Raw genomic sequence first — 18550 nt, 5'->3', positions numbered from 1 at the left:
AAACCATCGTCCCCAGACTGTAGAACTTAGCATATGGAAAACATAAAAACACGAGGAATACTTTTAGCGACAGAAAGAAAATATAGAAACACCAGCGACACTTTTAGCAAAACATTTCACCCAACAAGTGGTTTGTTTCGGTCCTTCCCGTAAAATCCCTCCTACCTGTCAAGCTCACTTTCCCCTCGGTGATCCTGCACATTCGGCCTCCCAGGGGCTTCCCACAACGCTGAGCACAGCCACGGGCAGGAAAAGCACCCAAATGCCCCTTGGCCAGGCCGTGAAAGGAGAGTTTACCCGACCACTGTCATCGAGAATCTGGAGACGGGGGCCCAGGCGCATCAGGTGCTTTAAGCAAGAACTTGCACCTTCTGCTTCTCTCGCAGGCGGAGACGCCAGGGACCCCGTTCCAGGTGGAAGCCCAGGGCGGTTCCTCTACAGACAGAACCGAAAGGTAACCCTGCAGGCTCGACTCCAGGCTGCGCCGAGCCGAAAACAAACTTTCCAGGCACTTCCACCCCGCTGGGCCGGGTGACACCTCCCGGCCTCCCCCGCCCTCCGCGCGTCTGTCAGCGCCCCCGGCCAGGCCGGCGCCCGCCGCAACCCAGGCCCGGACTCCCCGCCGCAGCCGAGCAGCGCCCTCGGCTGGCGCCCGCCATCCCCCGCCCGGCCGCCCGGCTACAGGTGAGGCGGCACCCGGCCCTGGGGATCCCGGGCCGCCCCGCCTCGCCGGACCCAGGCGACCGCCGCACCCGGCGGGGTAACAAGCCGGCGCGCCCAGGCCACCGGCGCGCCCAGGCCGCCGCCGCGCGCTCACCAGCTGGCTGGTGGTCCTGGCCATGGGCCCCGCGTCGGCGCGGGCGCCTCCCCCGCAGCGCTGCGCGTCTCGGCGCCTCCTCAGCGTCCTCCTCCCCGAAGCGGAGCCCCAGCAATGGCCGCCCTCATCCTGCGCCCGCCCCGCCGCCCGCCGCCCGCCGCCCGCCGCCCGCCGCCCCCGGCGCCGCCCCGCCCCCGCGCGACGCCGGGCAGGACTTCCGTCGCGCCGCAGCCGCCGCCCGCGCCCATTGGCCGCGCCCAGCGTCGCTCCGCCGCGGCCTGAGTGGGCCCCGCCTCCGCCCCAGCTGCATTTCCGGGTTGGGGCCTAGCAGGCGGGAGAGGCCCGGCCCCACCTGGGGAGGGGGACCTCGCACCAACCAATCCCAGGGCCTGCGGGGCGGGGCTGGGCGGGGCTGGGCGGGGCAGGGGGCGAGCTGTCATTCCGGGCTCCCAGATCGGGAAACTGAGGCTCAGAGGGGACCGGGCTCCGACCAAGGTCACGCCCGAGGTAGCGGCGGCGCTGTGCTCGAACCCGGAACTCGGATTCCGGAGCTGGCTCTATGTAAACTCGGAGGTGCAACTTTGCTAGTTTCACAACTAACAAGCGTTCACGGAAGGAAATCTGGGCTATAAAGTCACATTCATGGCCGTGCGCGGTGGCTCACTTTGGGAGGCCGAGGCGGGCGGATCACTGAGGTCAGGAGTTCCAGGCCAGCCTGTCCAACATGGAGAAACCCCATCTCTACTAAAAATATAAAATTAGCCGGGCGCTTTGTAGTTGTTAATGTCGATGATAGTTAAAAGTGTTTGGGTTTGATTTTGGTTTTTTTTTTTTTTTTTTGAGATAGGAGTCTTGCTTTGCTGCCCAGGCTGGAGTGCAGTGGCTCCATCTGTGCTCTCTGCAACTTCCGCCTCCCGGGTTCAAGCGATTCTCCTGCCTCAGCCTCCCAAGTAGCTGGGAATACAGGCATGTGCCACCACGCACGGGCAAATGTTTTGTATATTTTTGTAGATCCTGGGTTTCACCATGTTGACCCAGCTGGTCTCGAACTCTAGGGATCTGCCTGTCTCAGCCTCCCAAAATGCTGGGATTACAGGCGTGAGTCACCACGCCCAGTCAACTTTTTTTTTTTTATATTGACACATGGCCATGTAGTTCTTGAGTAATGCACAGAGAAAAAGGAAGCAGTGAAGAATAAACAGCTTGAAGAACTAGCACACGGTGAACTCTAGAACACGGAGCCCAGGGTGGAGGAGCCTCAGCGGCAGGGGCCAGGGGTCAGGAGGACGCTGTTCCATGAAGAAAGCATCTGAGCAGGCACCAGGGGGCAGAGGAGAGGGGCAGCTGAAGGTGAAGAAAGGACAGTTCTCAGTTGTCCTGGGGGCCCCAATGGCAGCCAGAATGCTTGGCCAAGCCCAAGGCAAGGAGACCGGGAAGCACCTCTGCCTTCTGGAGACAGAGACAAATCTCCCCTTGAGTCACGTCCAGCTTCCCATCCCAGGACACCACACAGACAGTGGATGTCTCACCTGGCCCAGCACGATTCTCCGGACCCGGGCTGGAGGAAGGAGACTGACCCCTCTCTTTAGCTCACCCTTTCCTGCCCAGAACCTCTGTCCATGGCCAATGGATGACCTCAGGCCAAGAATGCAGTAAGTTGACCTGATGTTGTGAGGTCACAGTCCATCCAGGGAAGAGCCAGAAGATGACCAGGACCATCCCGGGAGGGGCTGGAAAGCTGCCTCATGTGTGTGGCCCTGTGCTGCATCTATGCATTCCTCACTCACCTCTACAACTCTCATGGCACAAGGGAGGAAATGGGGGTGCAGAGGCTAAGGAACATGCCCAAAGCCCTACAGCTGGTGTATTAGTTATCTACTACTGTGTAATAAATTGCCCCAAAACTTAGATGTGTAAAACAACAAAGACATCTAACTCATGGTTCCTGTGGGTCTGGAATCCAGGAGAGGCTGGGCTGGGTGGTCTGCCTCAGGCTCTCGTGAAGTTGCCATGAAGATGCAGCCAGAGCTGAGTCATCAAAGGCTACAGCAGGGCCGAAAGATGCACTTCCTAAAAGGTTCATTCCCACATTCCCACAGCTATGGGCTGGAAGCCTCAGTCCCTCACCACATGGGCATCTTCAAAGGGGTGTGTTTTTTCAAGCCCCGACAGCTGGCTTTCCCCAGAGCGAGTGTCCCAAGAGAAAGAGAACACACGCAAGATAGAAGCTGCCATGTCTTTAATGACCTAACCTCAGAAGTGACACACCATCACTTCTAACACATCTGCTGGTCACACACAACAACCCTGATAGAAAGAGATCGGGTGTGCTTTGGGAGGCTGAGGCAGGAGCACTGCTTGAGGCCAGGTGTTTGAGACCAGCCTGGGCAACAAAGTGAGACCCTGTCTCTAACAACAACAAAAACTTTAAATAAAATGTTTTACAAAGTGAAACAAGGTTACACAAGGGTATGAAGGTTACACAGGAGGCGTCATTACTGGGGGTCCCCTTCAAGCTAGTTGAGGACAGAGCCAGGATTCCAGTCTCAGGCAGAGTCAGAAAGAAGCAAGAAGCACAGGCCCGGCCTGGATCCTGCAGGTGTGCACACCAGAAGGCTCTGAGTTTCAAAACCAGGGAAGGAAGGGCTCTCCCAGCAAGGATCCCAACCTGGTTGGCATTTCTAGACTGACGCTGCAGCTACTCAGTAGCATCTGGAAAGGGGACTAAAGGGGAAAATGGGGGGCAGGGAGATCAGGTGAGAGAAAAGGGGGCTCTCAAAAGACAACAGCACTGGCCGGGTGCGGTGGCTCACACCCGTAATCCCAGCACTTTGGGAGAGTGAGGCAGGTGGATCACTTGAGGTCAGGAGTTGGAGACCAGCCTGGCAAACATGATGAAACCCCGTCTCTACTAAAACTACAAAAGTTAGCCAGGCATGGTGGTGGATGCCTGTAATTCCAGCTACTCAGGAGGCTGAGACAGAAGAATCTCTCTTTTTTTTTTCTTCTCAGGGGAAAGTATGAACGCAGTCCCCCACTACCACAAATTATGCAGTCAAGTTTCCCACATTTGGGGAAATCACAGGGGTCAGCACATCCGGAGTGCAATGGATAAGCCTCACCCTGGGAAAACCACCTTCGTGATCATAGTATCTCCCCTGCCAGGTAAGTATAGAAGAATCTCTTGAACTCGGGAGGCAGAGGTTGCAGTGAGCCGAGATCGCACCACTGCACTCCCGCCTGGGTGACAAAGGGAGACTCTGTCTCAAAAAAAAAAAAAAAAGAAAAAGAAAAGAAAAAAAAGACAACATGGTCTCCTGTCTGCCTCTGGCCCACAAGGGCCTGGTCACATGTCTGAGGCTCCCAATATACATTTGCTGGGCTGCAGATACGTGGATGGAAGATACATTCAGTGGTTTCCAAGCCACCGGGTAAATATCCTCCCATATAAGGCACACCAAGAGAGAATCAGACTTGACGGGGAGTCAGGAAACAGAAAGTTGCATGAGATCTTAGGCAAGTAATTTCCCCTCCTTAAACCTCAGTTTTCCCTGAGGTAAAATGGGCTGGCTCAACAACTGCTAAAAGTCCCAAAAGTGGAAAATATCCAATGTTGGTAGGAATGTAGAGAAAGGGGCGCCTTCATAAACCAATGATAGCAACATAGTATTTCCTTTAAACCTGAGCAGTGGGAATTCCTGTCCTAGGCCTTTCTCTCTAAAAGGCAGAATAGTGGCCTTTCCAAAGATGTTCTCATTCTAATCTCCCAAACTGTGAATGTGTTATTATATGGAGAGATGAATTAATCAGCTGACCTTACAACTGGATAATTATGGCCGGGCATGGTGGCTCAAGCCTGTAATCCCAGCACTTTGGGAGGCAGAAGCAGGAGGATGATTTGAGCCCAGGGATTCAAGACCAGCCTGGGCAACATAGTGAGATCCCATCTCCGTCAAAAACTAACGAAAACTGGGTGCAGACCAGGTGCAGTGGCTCACGCCTGTTATCCCAGCCCTTCCGGAGGCCAAGGAGGGTGGATCATTTGAGGCCAGGAGTTTGAGACCAGCCTGGCCAACATGGTGAAATCCCGTTTATACTAAAAGTACAAAAATTAGCCAGGTACACTGACAAAAATTGAGCCCAGGGGTTCAAGATCAGCCTGGGTAACACAGTGAGATCCCATCTCTTTAAAAAACAAAGAAAAACTGCCGCAGACCAGGCGCAGTGGTTCATACCTGTAATCCCAGCACTTTGGGAGGCCGGGGCGGGTGGATCACTTGAGGCCAGGAATTCGAGACTAGCCTGGCCAACATGGTGAAACCCCGTTTATACGAAAAATACAAAAATTAGCCAGGAACAGTAGCCAGTTACTATGGAGGTTGAGGCAGGAGGATCGCTTGAACCTGGGAGGTGGAGGTTGCAGTGAGCTGAGATGGCACCACTGCACTCCCGCCTGGACGACAGAGTGAGACTCTACCTCAAAAAACAAACAAGCAAAAACAACAACAACAAAAACTGGGCGTGGTGGCTCACACCAGTAATCCCAGCACTTTGGGAGGCCGAGGCAGGCGCATCACCTGAGGTCGGGAGTTCGAGACCAGCCTGGCTAACATGGTGAAACACCGTCTCTACTTAAAAAAATACAAAAAATTATCCGGGCGTGTTGATGCATGCCTGTAATTCCAGCTACTCGGGAGGCTGAGGCAGGAGAATCACTTGAACCAGGAGGTGGAGGTTGCAGTGAGCCAGGATCGCGCCAGGCTGGGCAACACAGTGAGACTCCCTGTTTTTTTGTTTTTTTTTTTTAAAAGGCTGGGCACGGTGGCTCACACCTGTAATCCCAGCACTTTCGGAGGCCTAGGCGGGCGGATCAATTGAGGTCAGGAATTCAAGACCAGCCTGGCCAACATGGTGAAACCCCATCTCTACTAAAAATACAAAAAAGTTAGGCGTGGTAGCCTGCGCCTATAATCCCAGCTACTCAGGAGGCTGAGATGGGACAATCGCTTGAACCGGGGAGGCAGAAGCTGCAGTGAGCAGAGATCGCACCACTGCACTCCAGCCTGCGCGAGACAGCCAGGCTCCGTCTCAAAAAAACAAACAAACAAAAAACCGAACTGCAAATAGCAAAAGTGTAATCCCATTGAGAAAAAACGTAGGTGACACAAATGTGGTAAAAGGCACAGGGCCAGGCTGGAAGGGAGTACCCGGACGCTCCGGAGCTGTCCAAGACTCCAGGGGCGGAAAAACTGGGCTGAGGAAGTGCCCTTCCTCCACGCTTCTGGTGCCAATGTCCCCTGCTGTGCCCACCCTGGGTTCCTGGCCTGAGCTCAAAACCAACTCCAAGCTAGGGAAGCTCCGAGCCGGGGTGCTTCTAGAGTGCCCAGACCACTCCTCCCCTTCACTTCCCAAGACAGTGAGGGCGCGGCGAGAGGCGAGGTGCGGAGGTGCGGGACGATAGGACGCGACAAGGAGGACTGGGACGAAACGAGACTAGGTCCGCAGGGGTATAAAGTGAGCAGCGCAGAGGGTTGGGGCGAGGAGGGGTCTAACAGGGTTGTGGGGGTCGCGGTGGGGAGCGCTGGGGCGCGGAGGAGTCCGCAGTGGTGCAGTGGCTCGGCCGGGAGCATTGGGACGACGCGGCGCTCCACGGGGGTGGCGGGGAGCGTCGTGGGGAGACGGGATCCGCAGGGGTGTGAGGGCGCGGCAGGGAGCATAGCGGGGTGTTCAAGGTTGTGGGGGTTGTGGCGAGGAGGGTTGGCGCAAGGCGAGCCCGCAGAGGTGTGGGGGGCGTGGCGGGGAGCGCTGGGGCGAGACGGGGTCCGCGGGGGTTTGGGTGACGCGGTGGGAAGGGTTGGGGCGAGAAGGGACCCGCAGAGGTGTGAGGGGCGTGGATAGGCGGCGTTGGTCCCCCAGCTCCCCGCGCTCGCGGGGGACCGCGCAGCCTCGAGCTCTGCGACCAGGGCCGCGCGGGTTAACTGGAGAGGACGAAGCGCACCCCTATTGCTCAGCCGCGGCGCGTGCCTATCCTGCCGCGATCCCAATTGGCCCGACAGAGGTCCGCCCCCAGAATCCCTTCCCACAGTAGGCGTGGCCCCGCGTACCGCATCGCTCCCAGAGTGGCGCGTCAGCGCGGTCTCAGAGACTGGGCTGCGGGGCGGGGCCGGATCGGTCGAGATCGTCCCTGCTGATGACCGTCTCCCGTGCCCACGCCCCAAACGCTGTCTCTGGCCTGGGTGTGCTCGGAGCCCACGAGGTGCGGAGGCTTGGACGGCGAAAGGAACCTGGCTGAGATCTGGGTCTTGAACCCGCGGGCTCGGCCCAGCATCCCACCAGCAGCGTGCGCCCACAGGTGACTCCTGGCGGGGCGCGGTCTGCGCGATCGCAGGCGTCGGGTCTCATCTCCCGTTCACACACGGGACCAAACAGGCCACCCCCACCAGGTGGCTGAGAGGATGCACCTCCAACTCCATCCCTCCCCATATGCCCAAACCCTAACCCATGAGTCAAGCAGGTACCTGGGCTTCCCCCTTCTGCGGACGCCCATACCGCGGGCAGGCCTGCCCCTCACGCCGCAGTCAGGTCGCCCTGCATCCTTCTTTGTAAAACCCATAGCTGTAGAGGGAGCGGAATGGTGGGGCAGGGCTGGAAGTCCAGCGGGAGTGAGGAGTGGGGAATGATGGTGGCCAAGGTCACACAAAGCAGTGAATTCACTTCATATCACAGAACGGCTCACGTAAGATAGTTACTTTTGTTATGTATTTTACCACAATTTTTAAAAAGGAAACCAAAACCCACCAAGAGTGCTTCTACCACACCTCAACTAAAATCCTCCTGCAGCAGCTCCCCAGCCCAGGTCACTCTCACCCTGACCCCGGGCCCCTCTCCCACCACCCAGGGCTAGCCCTGTGGACCAACCATCTCGGCCAGTCCCTCCCCGACCCTCCACCCAGGGAGGTGGGCGCTGGTCAGTGAATGGGGCAGGCCAGGCCCAAAGGCTGGCCCAGGGCTCACCAGCTCTGGGACTGGGTGCCCCGTCTGAGGTGGGGATGACCAACAGGCCAGCTCTGGGTTTTAGCTGAGGACGGGCACATCAAGCACTGACAGCCAGCAAGCTGAGCACAGGAGCTGTTCAGCCTCTAACACATCGGCTGAGAACCTCACCTGCCTCTCCCTGCCTGTGAGCCCCAGCAGACAGCTCCTCTCCCAGGTCCAGCACACGCAGGCGCTGGGCAGCCACTTCGTGAGGGGTACGTGGGTGTCAGGGAAGAGGTGGGTCTTCCTGCACCCCACCTCTCAGGTGGTCAGGATCCACATCCGTCGCCTGCTTTCCTGGGCTTCCCCTGGGGCTTGTGGGCGGAGATCAACCCCTTGTGCCTTGTCCCAGGCCCTCCCTCACTCAGGCAAGGCCCTGCCTGGCAGGTGGTTCTTCCCTGGCTGTTCCCTTCCAACAGGCGGGGCCCCAGTCATCCTATTGCTTTGGAACTAGAGACATTTCCTTAACTGGGCTTTGCAGCAGAGGGAAGAGAACAGTGGCAGAGCCAGGCACATACCTCCTGTACCCAGGACAGCACCCGTAAGCAAGGGGGAAGGGGGTCACCCACCCCAGAACCCAAATGGAGAGAAAGTCAAGACAACCACCCCTGACCTAGGGCTGCACCAACCACTGATGTCTGACCCCGCTGTGGCTATCCTCAGAGCCAGGAGGGCTCCAGAAGCCCACCCGCCTCAAAGCTGTTCAGGGAGCCTCACGGCCTGTTTGCAACATGGGTGTGTGCCAAGGCCAAGGGGACACAGAAGATGGCAGGATGACACTAATGGGGTGAGCAGGGCACACTGGTGCCTCCCACACTGCTCTCCAGCACCAGGCAGGGTCACCACAGCTGACAAGCACCAGGCCTGGGGATGGGTGAGGAGACAGGGTTGTTGAGAAGGGGAAATGGAAAGCTAGTCATCCGTGGCACTCAGGGCTGGGCGGGCCAGGGAAAAGAGGGCGGAGTCTGGGCCCAGCCTCCCTCCTGGAGGTCAGAGTAGAGCACCTGGCACTCTGCCCTGGCCCAGAACTAGGCTGTGGGCTCCACGCTGCACACCCAACTCAGGTGCAGACAGCAAACCCCTGACTGTTCACACTCATTGTGCCCTGCCCCCTTCCTGCCCGCTCTCCGCCCCTAGCCCACGGTGACTTCACCCCCACGGTGCCAGCCACTGACTGACTGCCCCTCCCTCCCACAGTGACATTTTCCTGGGATCTGCAGGTCTCAGGTCTACCTGATGCAGACAGGCCCTGACCCCCACTGGGGCCCAAGGCCCAGGCTGAACTACAGCCCAGCCATCCCACCCCAGGCCACGAATGCCTTCCCCAAGAGGGCAACCAAGGATGGTGCCACGTGCAAGCACAAGCAAAACCCGGAGCCAAAGTGAGTCCTGCTGGGTGCACATTTATCCCAGCCACCGCCTCCAGGGCGGCAGCAAAGGCCCTGGGCGTCATTCCAGCAGGGCTCCCGACTCACTCCCTGGAGACCAGCTCCCCAACCACTCAGCCCTGATGGCATCCAGCTGCGGCTGGGCGTCCTCTCAGCCGAAGTCCTTGTCACTGCCTGGCTGCCTCCGCCTGCCACACAAGCTCACCCGAGATGTAGGTGGCCTGGACGTGAAGGGAGTCATCGAGCACCACGAAGTCTGGGACAGAGCCGGGCAGTGAGTAGGGGCAGGAGTGGGGCTGCCCACCTACTCCCCCACAACCCGACGCTGGTGGGAAAACCAAGGCACAGGGATACAACCGGTGCAGGACACCGTGGCCCATCACAGATGGATAGAGGTGCTGGACAATGCTCCCTGCAACCCCTTGCCTGGCCTTGTCTGCAACACTAGAAAGCTTGGCCTGATGGCAACACGGGGCTACAACTGAGGCTGGCAGCTGGCAGCCCACCTGAGAGGAGGGAGCTAGGGAGGACCCACCCTTCCTGACCCTGTCCAGGCCACCTCAGGACAACAGAGACTACAGGTAAGGCCAGGCTGCCCAGTAACCCTGCGATGCGCCCTCACCTGCGTCAGCACCAAAGTCCAGGGTCCCCTTACTCTTCTCCAGCCCCAGCAACTGGGCGGGGTGCAGGGATGCAGCCTCCAGGGCCGACTCCACGCTGCAGCCTGCTTGGGGGACACACCTGGGTGACGGTCCCCAAGCCCACGTGGCTTTGTCAACAGCCCTCCACCACCCCAGCACTCTGTCTCAGGAACTCTGCAGCAGGCTAACAAGGATCCCGCTGGTCTGCCTGCCACCCTGGGCCCAAGTCACCAAGTACACACTGGCCAGGAGCTCCTGTGGGCAGGGCCTGGGCTACACTCCGGGCACCCAGTCCAGCCCTTGGAGACCCGCCAGTCACAGACCACCTAAACCCGCACCCGTGCTGCTCACTGACCTGTGGCCTGCAGGAAGTGCCGGACACAGACGTCCATTGGGGCTATGCTGCCGCTCAGCGTCTTGGTGCCTTGAGAGCAGAGAGGGCAGGCTCTGGGGGGTCGTGGGCCACCTGGCATGCGGGCTGGGACCTGGGACCCAGTAGGTCAGGGTGCTCACCTGCCACATAGGCCGTCAGACCGTCCACTTCCACTTCCTGCTGTCCCAGCGTGTGCCGGCCGTTGCCCAGGCCCAAGGCAGGGATGGCATCAGTGACCAGCACCAGCCCTAGGGGAGAAGAGGCTCAGAACCTGCTGGCCCACTCATCCTGCCTGCCCCGCCCACCTGACGGAGCTTACCCTGGGGGTGGGCGCGGTGGGCGATCCGCAGGGCGGCGGGGTTGGTGTGCGTGCCATCCGCAATCATTCCGTAGAAGATGCAGCGGCCCGCGGGCAGCCGGTCACTGGTCAGGAGCCCCACGATGCCTGGGTCGCGGTGGTGGAACTGGGCAGGGTCGGGGGAAGGGATGGCTGAGCGACAGCAGGGGCTGCTGGGACCCCAGCCCCGCCCCCAGGGCCCCACAGCACTCACAGGCAGCATGGCGTTGAAGAGGTGGGTGATGAAGGTGGCTCCGCTCCACACAGCATCCTCTGCCGCCCGCAGGTCAGCCACTGAGTGCCCTGCGGGACCTGGATTCAGACTTTGCACCTGGCCCAGGTCCCCCAGGCAGGCCCGCCCTGAGCCAGCCCCTCACCTAGGGACACGCAGATGCCACGGGTCGTCAGCTCGCGGATCACCTCGTGGCTATGGCCCAGCTCCGGGGCCAGCGTCACGATGCGGACATTGTCCAGGGGCCCGTAGGTGGCCAACAAGTCCTGGAAGGCATTGGCCTCGAAGGAGCGGAGGTGGGCCTCGGGGTGTGCGCCCCGCTTCTCCCGGCTGATGAAGGGGCCCTCCAGGTGCAGCCCTGGGAGAAGGGAGCAAGTGGCTCCAGCAGGTCCCTGTCCCACCCAGCCCTTATCACCTGCCCTCCCCACCAGCTGGGCATCTGGAGGGATTGGGGCTGCCAAGAGGTCCCACAGGAGCCTCCCAGGGTGGGGGCGGGGAGGGGGTCAGCCACTCACCGAGGACCCCTGCCCCATGGGGACCACCACTCTTCACAGGGATCTGAGGAACAACCTGGGGGGAACCAGCTGTTAAAGCCCTGTCCCCCATGGCCCATTCCCAGAGGCCACAGCCTAGCCAAGGCCAGAGATCTCGGGTCAGAGTTCAGAGCCCAGCACCCAGCCCAGCCCCAGCCACCTGTCCCCTCGCAGGGCTCAGGGAAAGCACAGCTGGCAGAACTGAAGGACCCATGGCAGGAGCAGGAAGAAACGACAGGCGTGTAGGATGCCAGCGGTCCCTGGGCCATGTGGGCAGGTTTGTGGGCACTGAGGGTGGCCCCGGGCACAGCAGCCCAGGGAGCACAGCTGGGAGGCAGGAGGCGGGAGCAGCAGGGATCCTGGAGCAGAGCTCAGTGTGGGCATGGCCAGGACTCAGCACTCTGTGTGGCCAACACCGTGGCCGGAGCTGGACACCATCAGGAAGACTGAGAGTACCAGGGAAAGAGGGGACACAGGCTCACACCATACATCTCAGAGGCTGACAGGCGGGCAGGCAGTCCAGCACACACTCCCTCTCTCCAACACAGGCACGGGCCCGGGGGGCTTCCCAGAGAGAAGAGCTTCAGGTGAAGATGGTAGCTGGACTAGACCCTCCCCTGAACTCCCCACCCTGCACAACAGTAAGACTTTTTTTTGGGAATGGAATTTCGCTCGTCGCCCAGGCTGGAGTGCAATGGCATGATCTCGGCTCACTGCAACCTCTGCCTCCCGAGTTCAAGCGATTCTCCTGCCTCAGCCTCCCGAGTAGCTGGGATTACAGGTGTGCACCACCATGCTTGGCTAATTTTATTTTATTTTATTTATTTTTTTTGAGACGGAGTCTCGCTCTGTCACCCAGGCTGGAGTGCAGTGGCCAGATCTCAGCTCACTGCAAGCTCCGCCTCCCGGGTCTACGCCCTTCTCCTGCCTCAGCCTCCCGAGTAGCTGGGACTACAGGCGCCCGCCACCTCGCCCGGCTAGTTTTTTGTATTTTTTTGGTAGAGACGGGGTTTCACCGTGTTAGCCAGGCTGGTCTCGATCTCCTGACCTCGTGATCCGCCCGTCTCGGCCTCCCAAAGTGCTGGGATTACAGGCATGAGCCACTGCATCCGGCCAACAGTAAGACTTTTAAGAGCCTTAAACCCGAGGGTGGAGGGGGCGGTGCAGAGGATGGGAGGAAGACAGCCAGACTTTGGGGGCTTAGCAAGAGGACACTGGGCAGGTCCTGGGGGGTACACACAGTGGGGGAAGTGACCCCCACAGGCTCAGGATGGTGCCTTGAGAAGTGGGGTGATGTGGGGACCAACAGAAGAGTACCTGCCCTGAGTGTGCTGGCCGGGCCCCCGGGGAAGTAGAGCAGATGGGCAAGGGTCGGTGTGGGCACAGCGAGAACTCGGGAAATGTGTGTTCTTGAGGCGCTCGGCAGGGTGCCAGCCAGGCCCAGCCCCTCTGAGCACTTCAACACTCTTCTCAGGGAACCCAGCCAGTTCAAGAGAAAGGACCCAGGGACCCCAACCTACGAGTGCCTCCACAAAGCCCCTCCCGCAGGCTGGGTGCCCCCAGCCAGCCTGCTGACACCTGTTCTGAAAGAAAGCACACCACCAAGTTCAGCAGGCCCTGGGCAAGCCTCGAAAAGGAGCCTGAACACAAGAGGACAGGGCCAGGCGGGGAAGCAGAGACCACGAGGAGAGATGGACAGGGAAAAGGGCCATCAAGGACACTCTCCAGCCAATAAGAGGTCTTCTGTTCCTGAAACAAGAATAGGATGGTAGAAAAAGGAACATTGGGCTGGGCACAGTGGCTCATACCTGTAATCCCAGCACTTTGGGAGGCCAAGGTGAACGGATCACCTGAGGTCAGGAGTTCGAGACCAGCCTTGCCAACATGGAGAAACCCCGTCTCTACTAAAAATACAAAAATTGGCCTGGCGCAATAGCTCACGCCTATAATCCCAGCACTTTGGAAGGCCGAGGTGGGCAGATCACTAGGTCAGGAGATCGAGGCCATCCTGGCTAATATGGTGAAACCTCATCTCTACTAAAAATACAAAAAATTAGCCAGGTGTGGTGGCGGGTACCTGTAGTCCCAGCTACTCGGGAGGCTGAGGCAGGAGAATGGCTTGAACCCAGGAGGCAGAGATTGCAGTGAGCCGAGATCACACCACTGCACTCCAGCCTGGGCAACAGAGTAAGACTCCATCTCAAAAAAATAAAAATAAAAAAATTAATTAATTAATTAACCAGGCATAGTGGCACATGCCTGAAGTCCCAGCTACTCAGGAGGCTGAGGTAGGAGAATTGCTTGAACCCAGGAGGCAGAGGTTGCAATAAGCCAAGACCGTGCCATTGCACTCTGGCCAGGGCAACAAGAGCAAAACTCCGTCTCGGGGGGAGGGGGAAAGGAACATTTGGCTGGCCACAGTGGCTCACACCTGTAATCCCAGCACCACTTTGGGAGGCCAAGGCGGTTGGATCACGTGAGGTCAGGAGCTTGAGACAAGCCTGGCCAACATGCAGAAATCCCATTTCTACTAAAAATACAAAAATCAGCCGGGCGTGGTGGCAGGCGCTTGTAATCCCAGCTATTCGGGAGGCTGAGGCAGGAGAATCACTTAAACTCAGGAGGTGGAGGTTGCAGTGAGCAGAGATCGCCCCACTGCACTCCAGCCTGGGTGACAGAGGGAGACTCCATCTTGAAAAATAAATAAATGGCCAGAGAGGAGAGTGAAACAATCAGCAGGAAGCTTGGAATTGAGTTAGAGCTAAGAAACGAAACAAAGATCACTCACGGCAAAGCAAGCAGAGATGGTAGCTGAGAAGATGTCACTGGGCCACACATCCCTTCACACCACGCTGATGACTGACCTACGTGGCTATTCTCATCACAATTATGGGGAACTACTGGGAAGGATGAGGGGCAAGAAAGGGGCTGAGGGGACTCACGGAGCCACAAGCACGCTGATGTTCAGCTCTCCTGGTGGAAGACAGTGGATTCTGCCCTGAGCTGAAAGACTGAGGAGCAGCCAGCAGTTTTTAGAGCTATGGGGACAAATTCCAAGAGTCCACTGTGTTGAAAGTGATTGTCCCTAGGGTGGAAGCTGGCTGGGGCAAAGGGCCACTGTTTTTCCTCACAACCCCTGTGGATACACAGGCTCACTAAAGATTAAAACAGGAAAAAACAACAACAAAAGGCAATGGCTGAGTTTTTCTAGAATGGAGTTTTAGAAGGGAGCAAGAGAGTGCTACATAGAGAGAACACAGTCAAAGATCAACCGAGGGGAGTGGAGTGAGGCACACTCCAGGCAGATAAGCAGCTGGAAAGGTCCAAGTGTAGAGAGTGTGCGGGGCCAGAGGCAGGGGCCTGGCTGCCCCCTGGAGGTGCCTCACCTTGGCTCAGCAGGTAACAGACTTGAAGCAGAGAACAAAGTGATCTGACCTGTCTCCAGGTACCATAGCAAAGGGCATGCGGAAACCACCCCGAAGAGAAGGCGGTCTCAATGGACCAGAACAGGACAACAAAAGACCGAGGAAACTTCTAGCAAGGTGACCATCCAATTCCACCCAGGGTGAATGGCTCCTGGAGGAGGTGGCATGCATGGCGGAGGGCAGACACAGGTGAAGGGGCCTCCAGTTTCTAAGACGATTCAGGAAGGAGGCCTCCCAATTCCCACTCTCAATAGTTGGCTCTCTGCTTTCATCCTGTGTGCGCGCCAAGGGTAAGACACCTGCACGCTTTGGGAGACCGAGGCGGGTGGATCACAAGGTCAGGAGTTTAAGACCCACCTGGCCAAGATGGTGAAACCCCATCTCTACTAAAAATACAAAAAATTAGCCAGGCGCAGTGGCAGGTGCCTGTAATCCCAGCTACTCGGGAGACTGAGGCAGGAGAACCGCTTGAACTCAGAGGGCGGAGGTTGCAGTGAGCCAAGATCACGCCACTGCACTCCAGCCTGGGCGACAAAGTTAGACTCCGTCTCAAAAAAAACCAAAAAAACAAAAAGACACCTGCACTGCAGTGAGTGCTGGGAAAGAAAACTAAGTCCTACTTGTCAGAGACTCTTCCTCAAGAAGAAGAGCCATAGTTCCTCCCACGTCTGTGCTGGCCAGAGATGCGCAGGTATTTGGGGGCACAGTGGGGACAGGCAGGCAAGGTTTAGCAGAGGAGGCCTGGGGAGCAAGCCAAGGTCTTCTAGGCCAAGAGTTTGGGGACGGGAGTGGGGAATGTGCCTGAAGACAGAGAAGAGGCTGGACAGGTAGGAAAAGAATGCTGCAGGTGGGGGCAGGGCAGAGGTGATGTGCTGAATCCTGAATCTTGGACAGGTCGCTCTAGCAGGCCCCAAAGCCCCAGAGAACAGCTGTGAGAACCAGGTGCCAGTTTTTGACATTTGACTCTGTGTGGGGAGGGCTGTGGGAAATTTCCAAAAAGACATCCACGGGTGATACTAAGTGGTTAACGCTCAGCATCTCACGCACAATGCTGAGCACCCATGATATGCATGCTGCCATCATCCGCACTTTAGATTTGAGGAAATGGAGGCTCAGAAAGGCAGTAGGCTGTCCTGAGTCTTTCAGCTGATACATCAGGAGGCCAACGCCAAATCCAGAAAGCCTGCGCCCAGAACCCACACACCACCCCCATTGTTCCCAGCTCTGGCTCTGCCCACACACCAAGAAAGGGACCCCTCGGGCATAACCCAAGCGGTGATCCTGCAATGAATTCTATGCTGGAGGGGAAAATTGACTGGGGCTCTGGACAGAACTAGAACACAGACGGCTCAATTAAAGTACTGTTAACAGTGTTCATTTCCTAGACTCACTAACTCTTGTGGCTATGTAAGAAAATATTCATTATCTTAAGAAAGAGTTAAGTACTGGCTGGGTGCGGTGGCTCACACCTGTAATCCTAGCACTTTGGGAGGCTGAAATGGGCAGATCATGAGGTCAGGATTTCAAGACCAGCCTGGCCAGCACGGTGAAACCCCATCTCTACTAAAAATACAAAAATTAGCCAGGCATGGTGGTGTGTGCCTGTAGTCCCTGCTACTTGGGAGGGTGAGGCAGGAGAATCGCTGGGAGGCGATTTGCAGGGACCTGAGATCGCGCCACTACACTCCAGTCTGGTCAACAGAGCGAGACTGTCTCAAAAACAAAAACAAAAAACAAACAAAAAACAGTTAAGTACTAAGAAATAAACAGGCATGATGGGCCAGGAACAGTGGCTCTCACCTATAATCCAGCACTGTGGGAGGCCAAGGCAGGAGATCTCCTGAGTCTAGGAGTTTGAGACCAGCTTGGTTAACATAATGAGATCCCTGTCTCCACAAAAAAACTTTTTTTTTTTTTTTTTCAGATGGGGTTTCACCGTGTTAGCCAGGATGGTCTCGATCTCCTGACCTTGTGATCCGCCCAACTCGACCTCCCAAAGTGCTGGGATTACAGGCGTGAGCCACCATGCCCGGCCCAAAAAACTTTTTAAATTAGTCAGGTGTAGTGGCACAAGCCCTTAGTGCCAGCTACTCTGGGGGACTGAGACAGAAGGATCTCTTGAGCCCAGGAGCTCAGAACCAGCTTGGGCAACACAGTGAGACTCTATCTCTACAAAAAACGTTAAAATTGGCTGGTCATGGTGGCACACACCTATAGTCATACCTACTCAAGAGGCTGAAGCAAGAGTGTCTCTTGAGCAGAGGAGGTTGAGGCTGCAAAGGGCTACGACCACGCCACTTTACTCCAGCCTGGGCCACAGACAAGACACCCCGTCTCTTAAAAATAACAAAAACTAAACAAACAAAAAAGCAACAGGCATGTTGGATACAACCTACTCCCAAATAGTTCAGTATAAAACAATACAGGTACAGCCTTGAATAGTAACACACGGCAGAGAGTTAACCCTGGAGAACCTAAGTAAAAATTAAAATAAAGAAAGACCAAAAACCACCAGATTTTTTCCGGACAGGAAGGAAAGTGGAAGCGTGGGGCAAGCAGCACAGGGGAGTGGCTTCTGGAAGGCGTGTTCCACCGAGTCACACATCAGACAGGTTAGGGAGGAAGAGCCTGACCAGGGACTATCGACGTGCCAATCACAGTCCCCCGCGACCTTGGTTAAGGGGGTAGTTTCTGAAGCCTGGAGGCAGCCAGAGTGCAGTGCAGAGGGTGGGGCCGGCCTATGGCTCAGAGGGTGCTGAGCCAGCAGTGTGGAGACAGCTGCGGAGGACAGAGGGTCTAGGGAGGCCAGGCAGAGCGATAACTGATAGAGCAGCACAGAGGCGGGACCCTGGCCCAAGTCGGGTCAGCAAGGGGGGCCAGCCTCAGGACTATAGAGCACGTGCTGGGGGTGGGGCGTGAGTTTGAAAATGAGGGCGCTGGCTGCTCCCGGAGCCCCCTTCGCCTTTGCCAAGGAGCCTCACCTCACCTTGTGATAAACCTCCGGTGGGGAAGTGACCAGGGTGGGGCAGAAGGAGGTGACGCCGTGCGACAGGATCCTCCGGGCCACCAGGGCAACCCCCGAACCTACGTCCTCCGTGGCTTGGGAGAAGTCAACACCAAATCCACCTGCGTCCACAGAAAAGGAGGTGTCGCATGGAGCTCAGACCTCCTCTCCTGCGTCCCCCTGACGGCCCCGAGCCGCACCGTTAATCTGCACGTCGATGAAACCGGGCGCCAAGATGCGGCCCCCGCAGTCCCGCCGCTCATCGGCCACGCGCCGCTCCTCAAAGAACAGCTTCTCCGGGTCCAGGATGCGGCCTCCGCGCACCCACAGATCCTCCCTGCGGACGGAGCGGGAGGGTGCTCGCATCGCGGGCCTGACCTCGGTCCCGTCCCCTGCACCCCGCCCGGTCCCCGTCCCCGCACCCTGCACCCCGCCCGGTCCCCGTCCCCGCACCCTTCACCCGGCCCAGTCCCCGGCCCCACAGACCCCAGCCCGCGCCCACCTGAGCAGCTTCCCTCCGCGCAGAATCCGGCAGTTAGTGAACTGGAGCACCCGAGCTTCCGCCGCGCCCTGCCCGCCGCGCATCGTGAGCCCTGTCGGGAGCGAGCAGCGCCGGAGCCCCGCGGCGGCCAAATCCCGCGCCCGGTGACTAACCCCGGTTCAGAGCGCGGCCGCGCCCACGTGACCCTCAGCTGACTGAAGCGGCGCGCCACGTGACCACCGCGCCCACGTGATTGGGCCGTCCCACGTGACCTGCGGCGCCCG

At 58.0% G+C, this 18550-nt stretch overlaps 3 protein-coding genes and 1 non-coding gene across 10 annotated transcripts in view; 1 reads left to right on the top strand and 3 right to left on the bottom strand.

The window, feature by feature from the left end:
• The window catches only part of PDPK1 (3-phosphoinositide dependent protein kinase 1), a 74406-nt gene extending 73473 nt beyond the window's left edge, over positions 1-933 (bottom strand). For 3 of the 4 annotated variants that reach the window (XR_013411380.1, XM_015125388.3, XM_077985186.1), the window contains exon 1: positions 818-933. Coding sequence is in view for 2 of the 4 variants with exons in the window: in XM_015125388.3 (XP_014980874.1) it covers positions 818-841 (24 nt within the window). In the remaining 2 variants the exon portion in view is untranslated. Of the gene's footprint in view, positions 1-786 lie in introns of all 4 variants that reach the window. The other variant, XM_077985185.1, reaches the window with a different exon arrangement.
• A 2893-nt stretch (positions 934-3826) lies between these two features.
• LOC114674531 (U1 spliceosomal RNA) lies at positions 3827-3990 on the bottom strand. The gene has a single exon (XR_003725680.2). It is a non-coding gene; the product is annotated as a U1 spliceosomal RNA (small nuclear RNA).
• A 3017-nt stretch (positions 3991-7007) lies between these two features.
• CEMP1 (cementum protein 1) lies at positions 7008-8643 on the top strand. Its single transcript, XM_028841475.2, is given in 5 exon segments — positions 7008-7073; positions 7896-8004; positions 8007-8109; positions 8111-8572; positions 8574-8643. Coding segments are annotated over 5 exon segments (810 nt in total).
• Positions 7555-18513, bottom strand: AMDHD2 (amidohydrolase domain containing 2). Of its 4 annotated transcripts, none has more exons than XM_077985223.1 (11): positions 18288-18513; positions 17986-18122; positions 17768-17907; positions 11339-11393; positions 10969-11181; positions 10806-10894; positions 10574-10718; positions 10395-10502; positions 10237-10305; positions 9863-9981; positions 7555-9496 (listed from the first exon to the last, which is right to left on the bottom strand). In XM_077985223.1, exons 1-11 carry the CDS (start codon positions 18368-18370, stop codon positions 9392-9394), a joined length of 1263 nt encoding a protein of 420 aa, XP_077841349.1. In that variant the 5' UTR covers positions 18371-18513; the 3' UTR covers positions 7555-9391. The 4 variants fall into 4 exon arrangements, with proteins under 4 accessions (XP_077841349.1, XP_028696828.2, XP_028696830.2 ...); XM_028840995.2 differs by having other exon boundaries at positions 9863-9964; XM_028840997.2 differs by lacking the exon at positions 9863-9981.
• Positions 18514-18550: the final 37 nt, after the last annotated feature.

This window comes from Macaca mulatta, chromosome 20 (assembly GCF_049350105.2).
Source record: "Macaca mulatta isolate MMU2019108-1 chromosome 20, T2T-MMU8v2.0, whole genome shotgun sequence".
In the NCBI taxonomy this organism is placed as follows: domain Eukaryota; kingdom Metazoa; phylum Chordata; class Mammalia; order Primates; family Cercopithecidae; genus Macaca; species Macaca mulatta.
This window is presented reverse-complemented; position numbering and strand designations above follow the sequence as displayed.

Excerpts from the sequence above, each read along its gene's own strand:
- AMDHD2 (XM_077985223.1), bottom strand. The coding sequence starts at position 18,370 with ATGCGCGGCGGGCAGGGCGCGGCGGAAGCTCGGGTGCTCCAGTTCACT. Across the intron at positions 10,306-10,394 it reads TCTGACGGCCTATGTGGCAG|GCACCAAGACGCTGAGCGGC; the intron begins GTGAGCACCCTG and ends TCTGCTCTCAAG. Across the intron at positions 9,982-10,236 it reads GCACTTCCTGCAGGCCACAG|GTGTGTCCCCCAAGCAGGCT; the intron begins GTCAGTGAGCAG and ends ACCGTCACCCAG.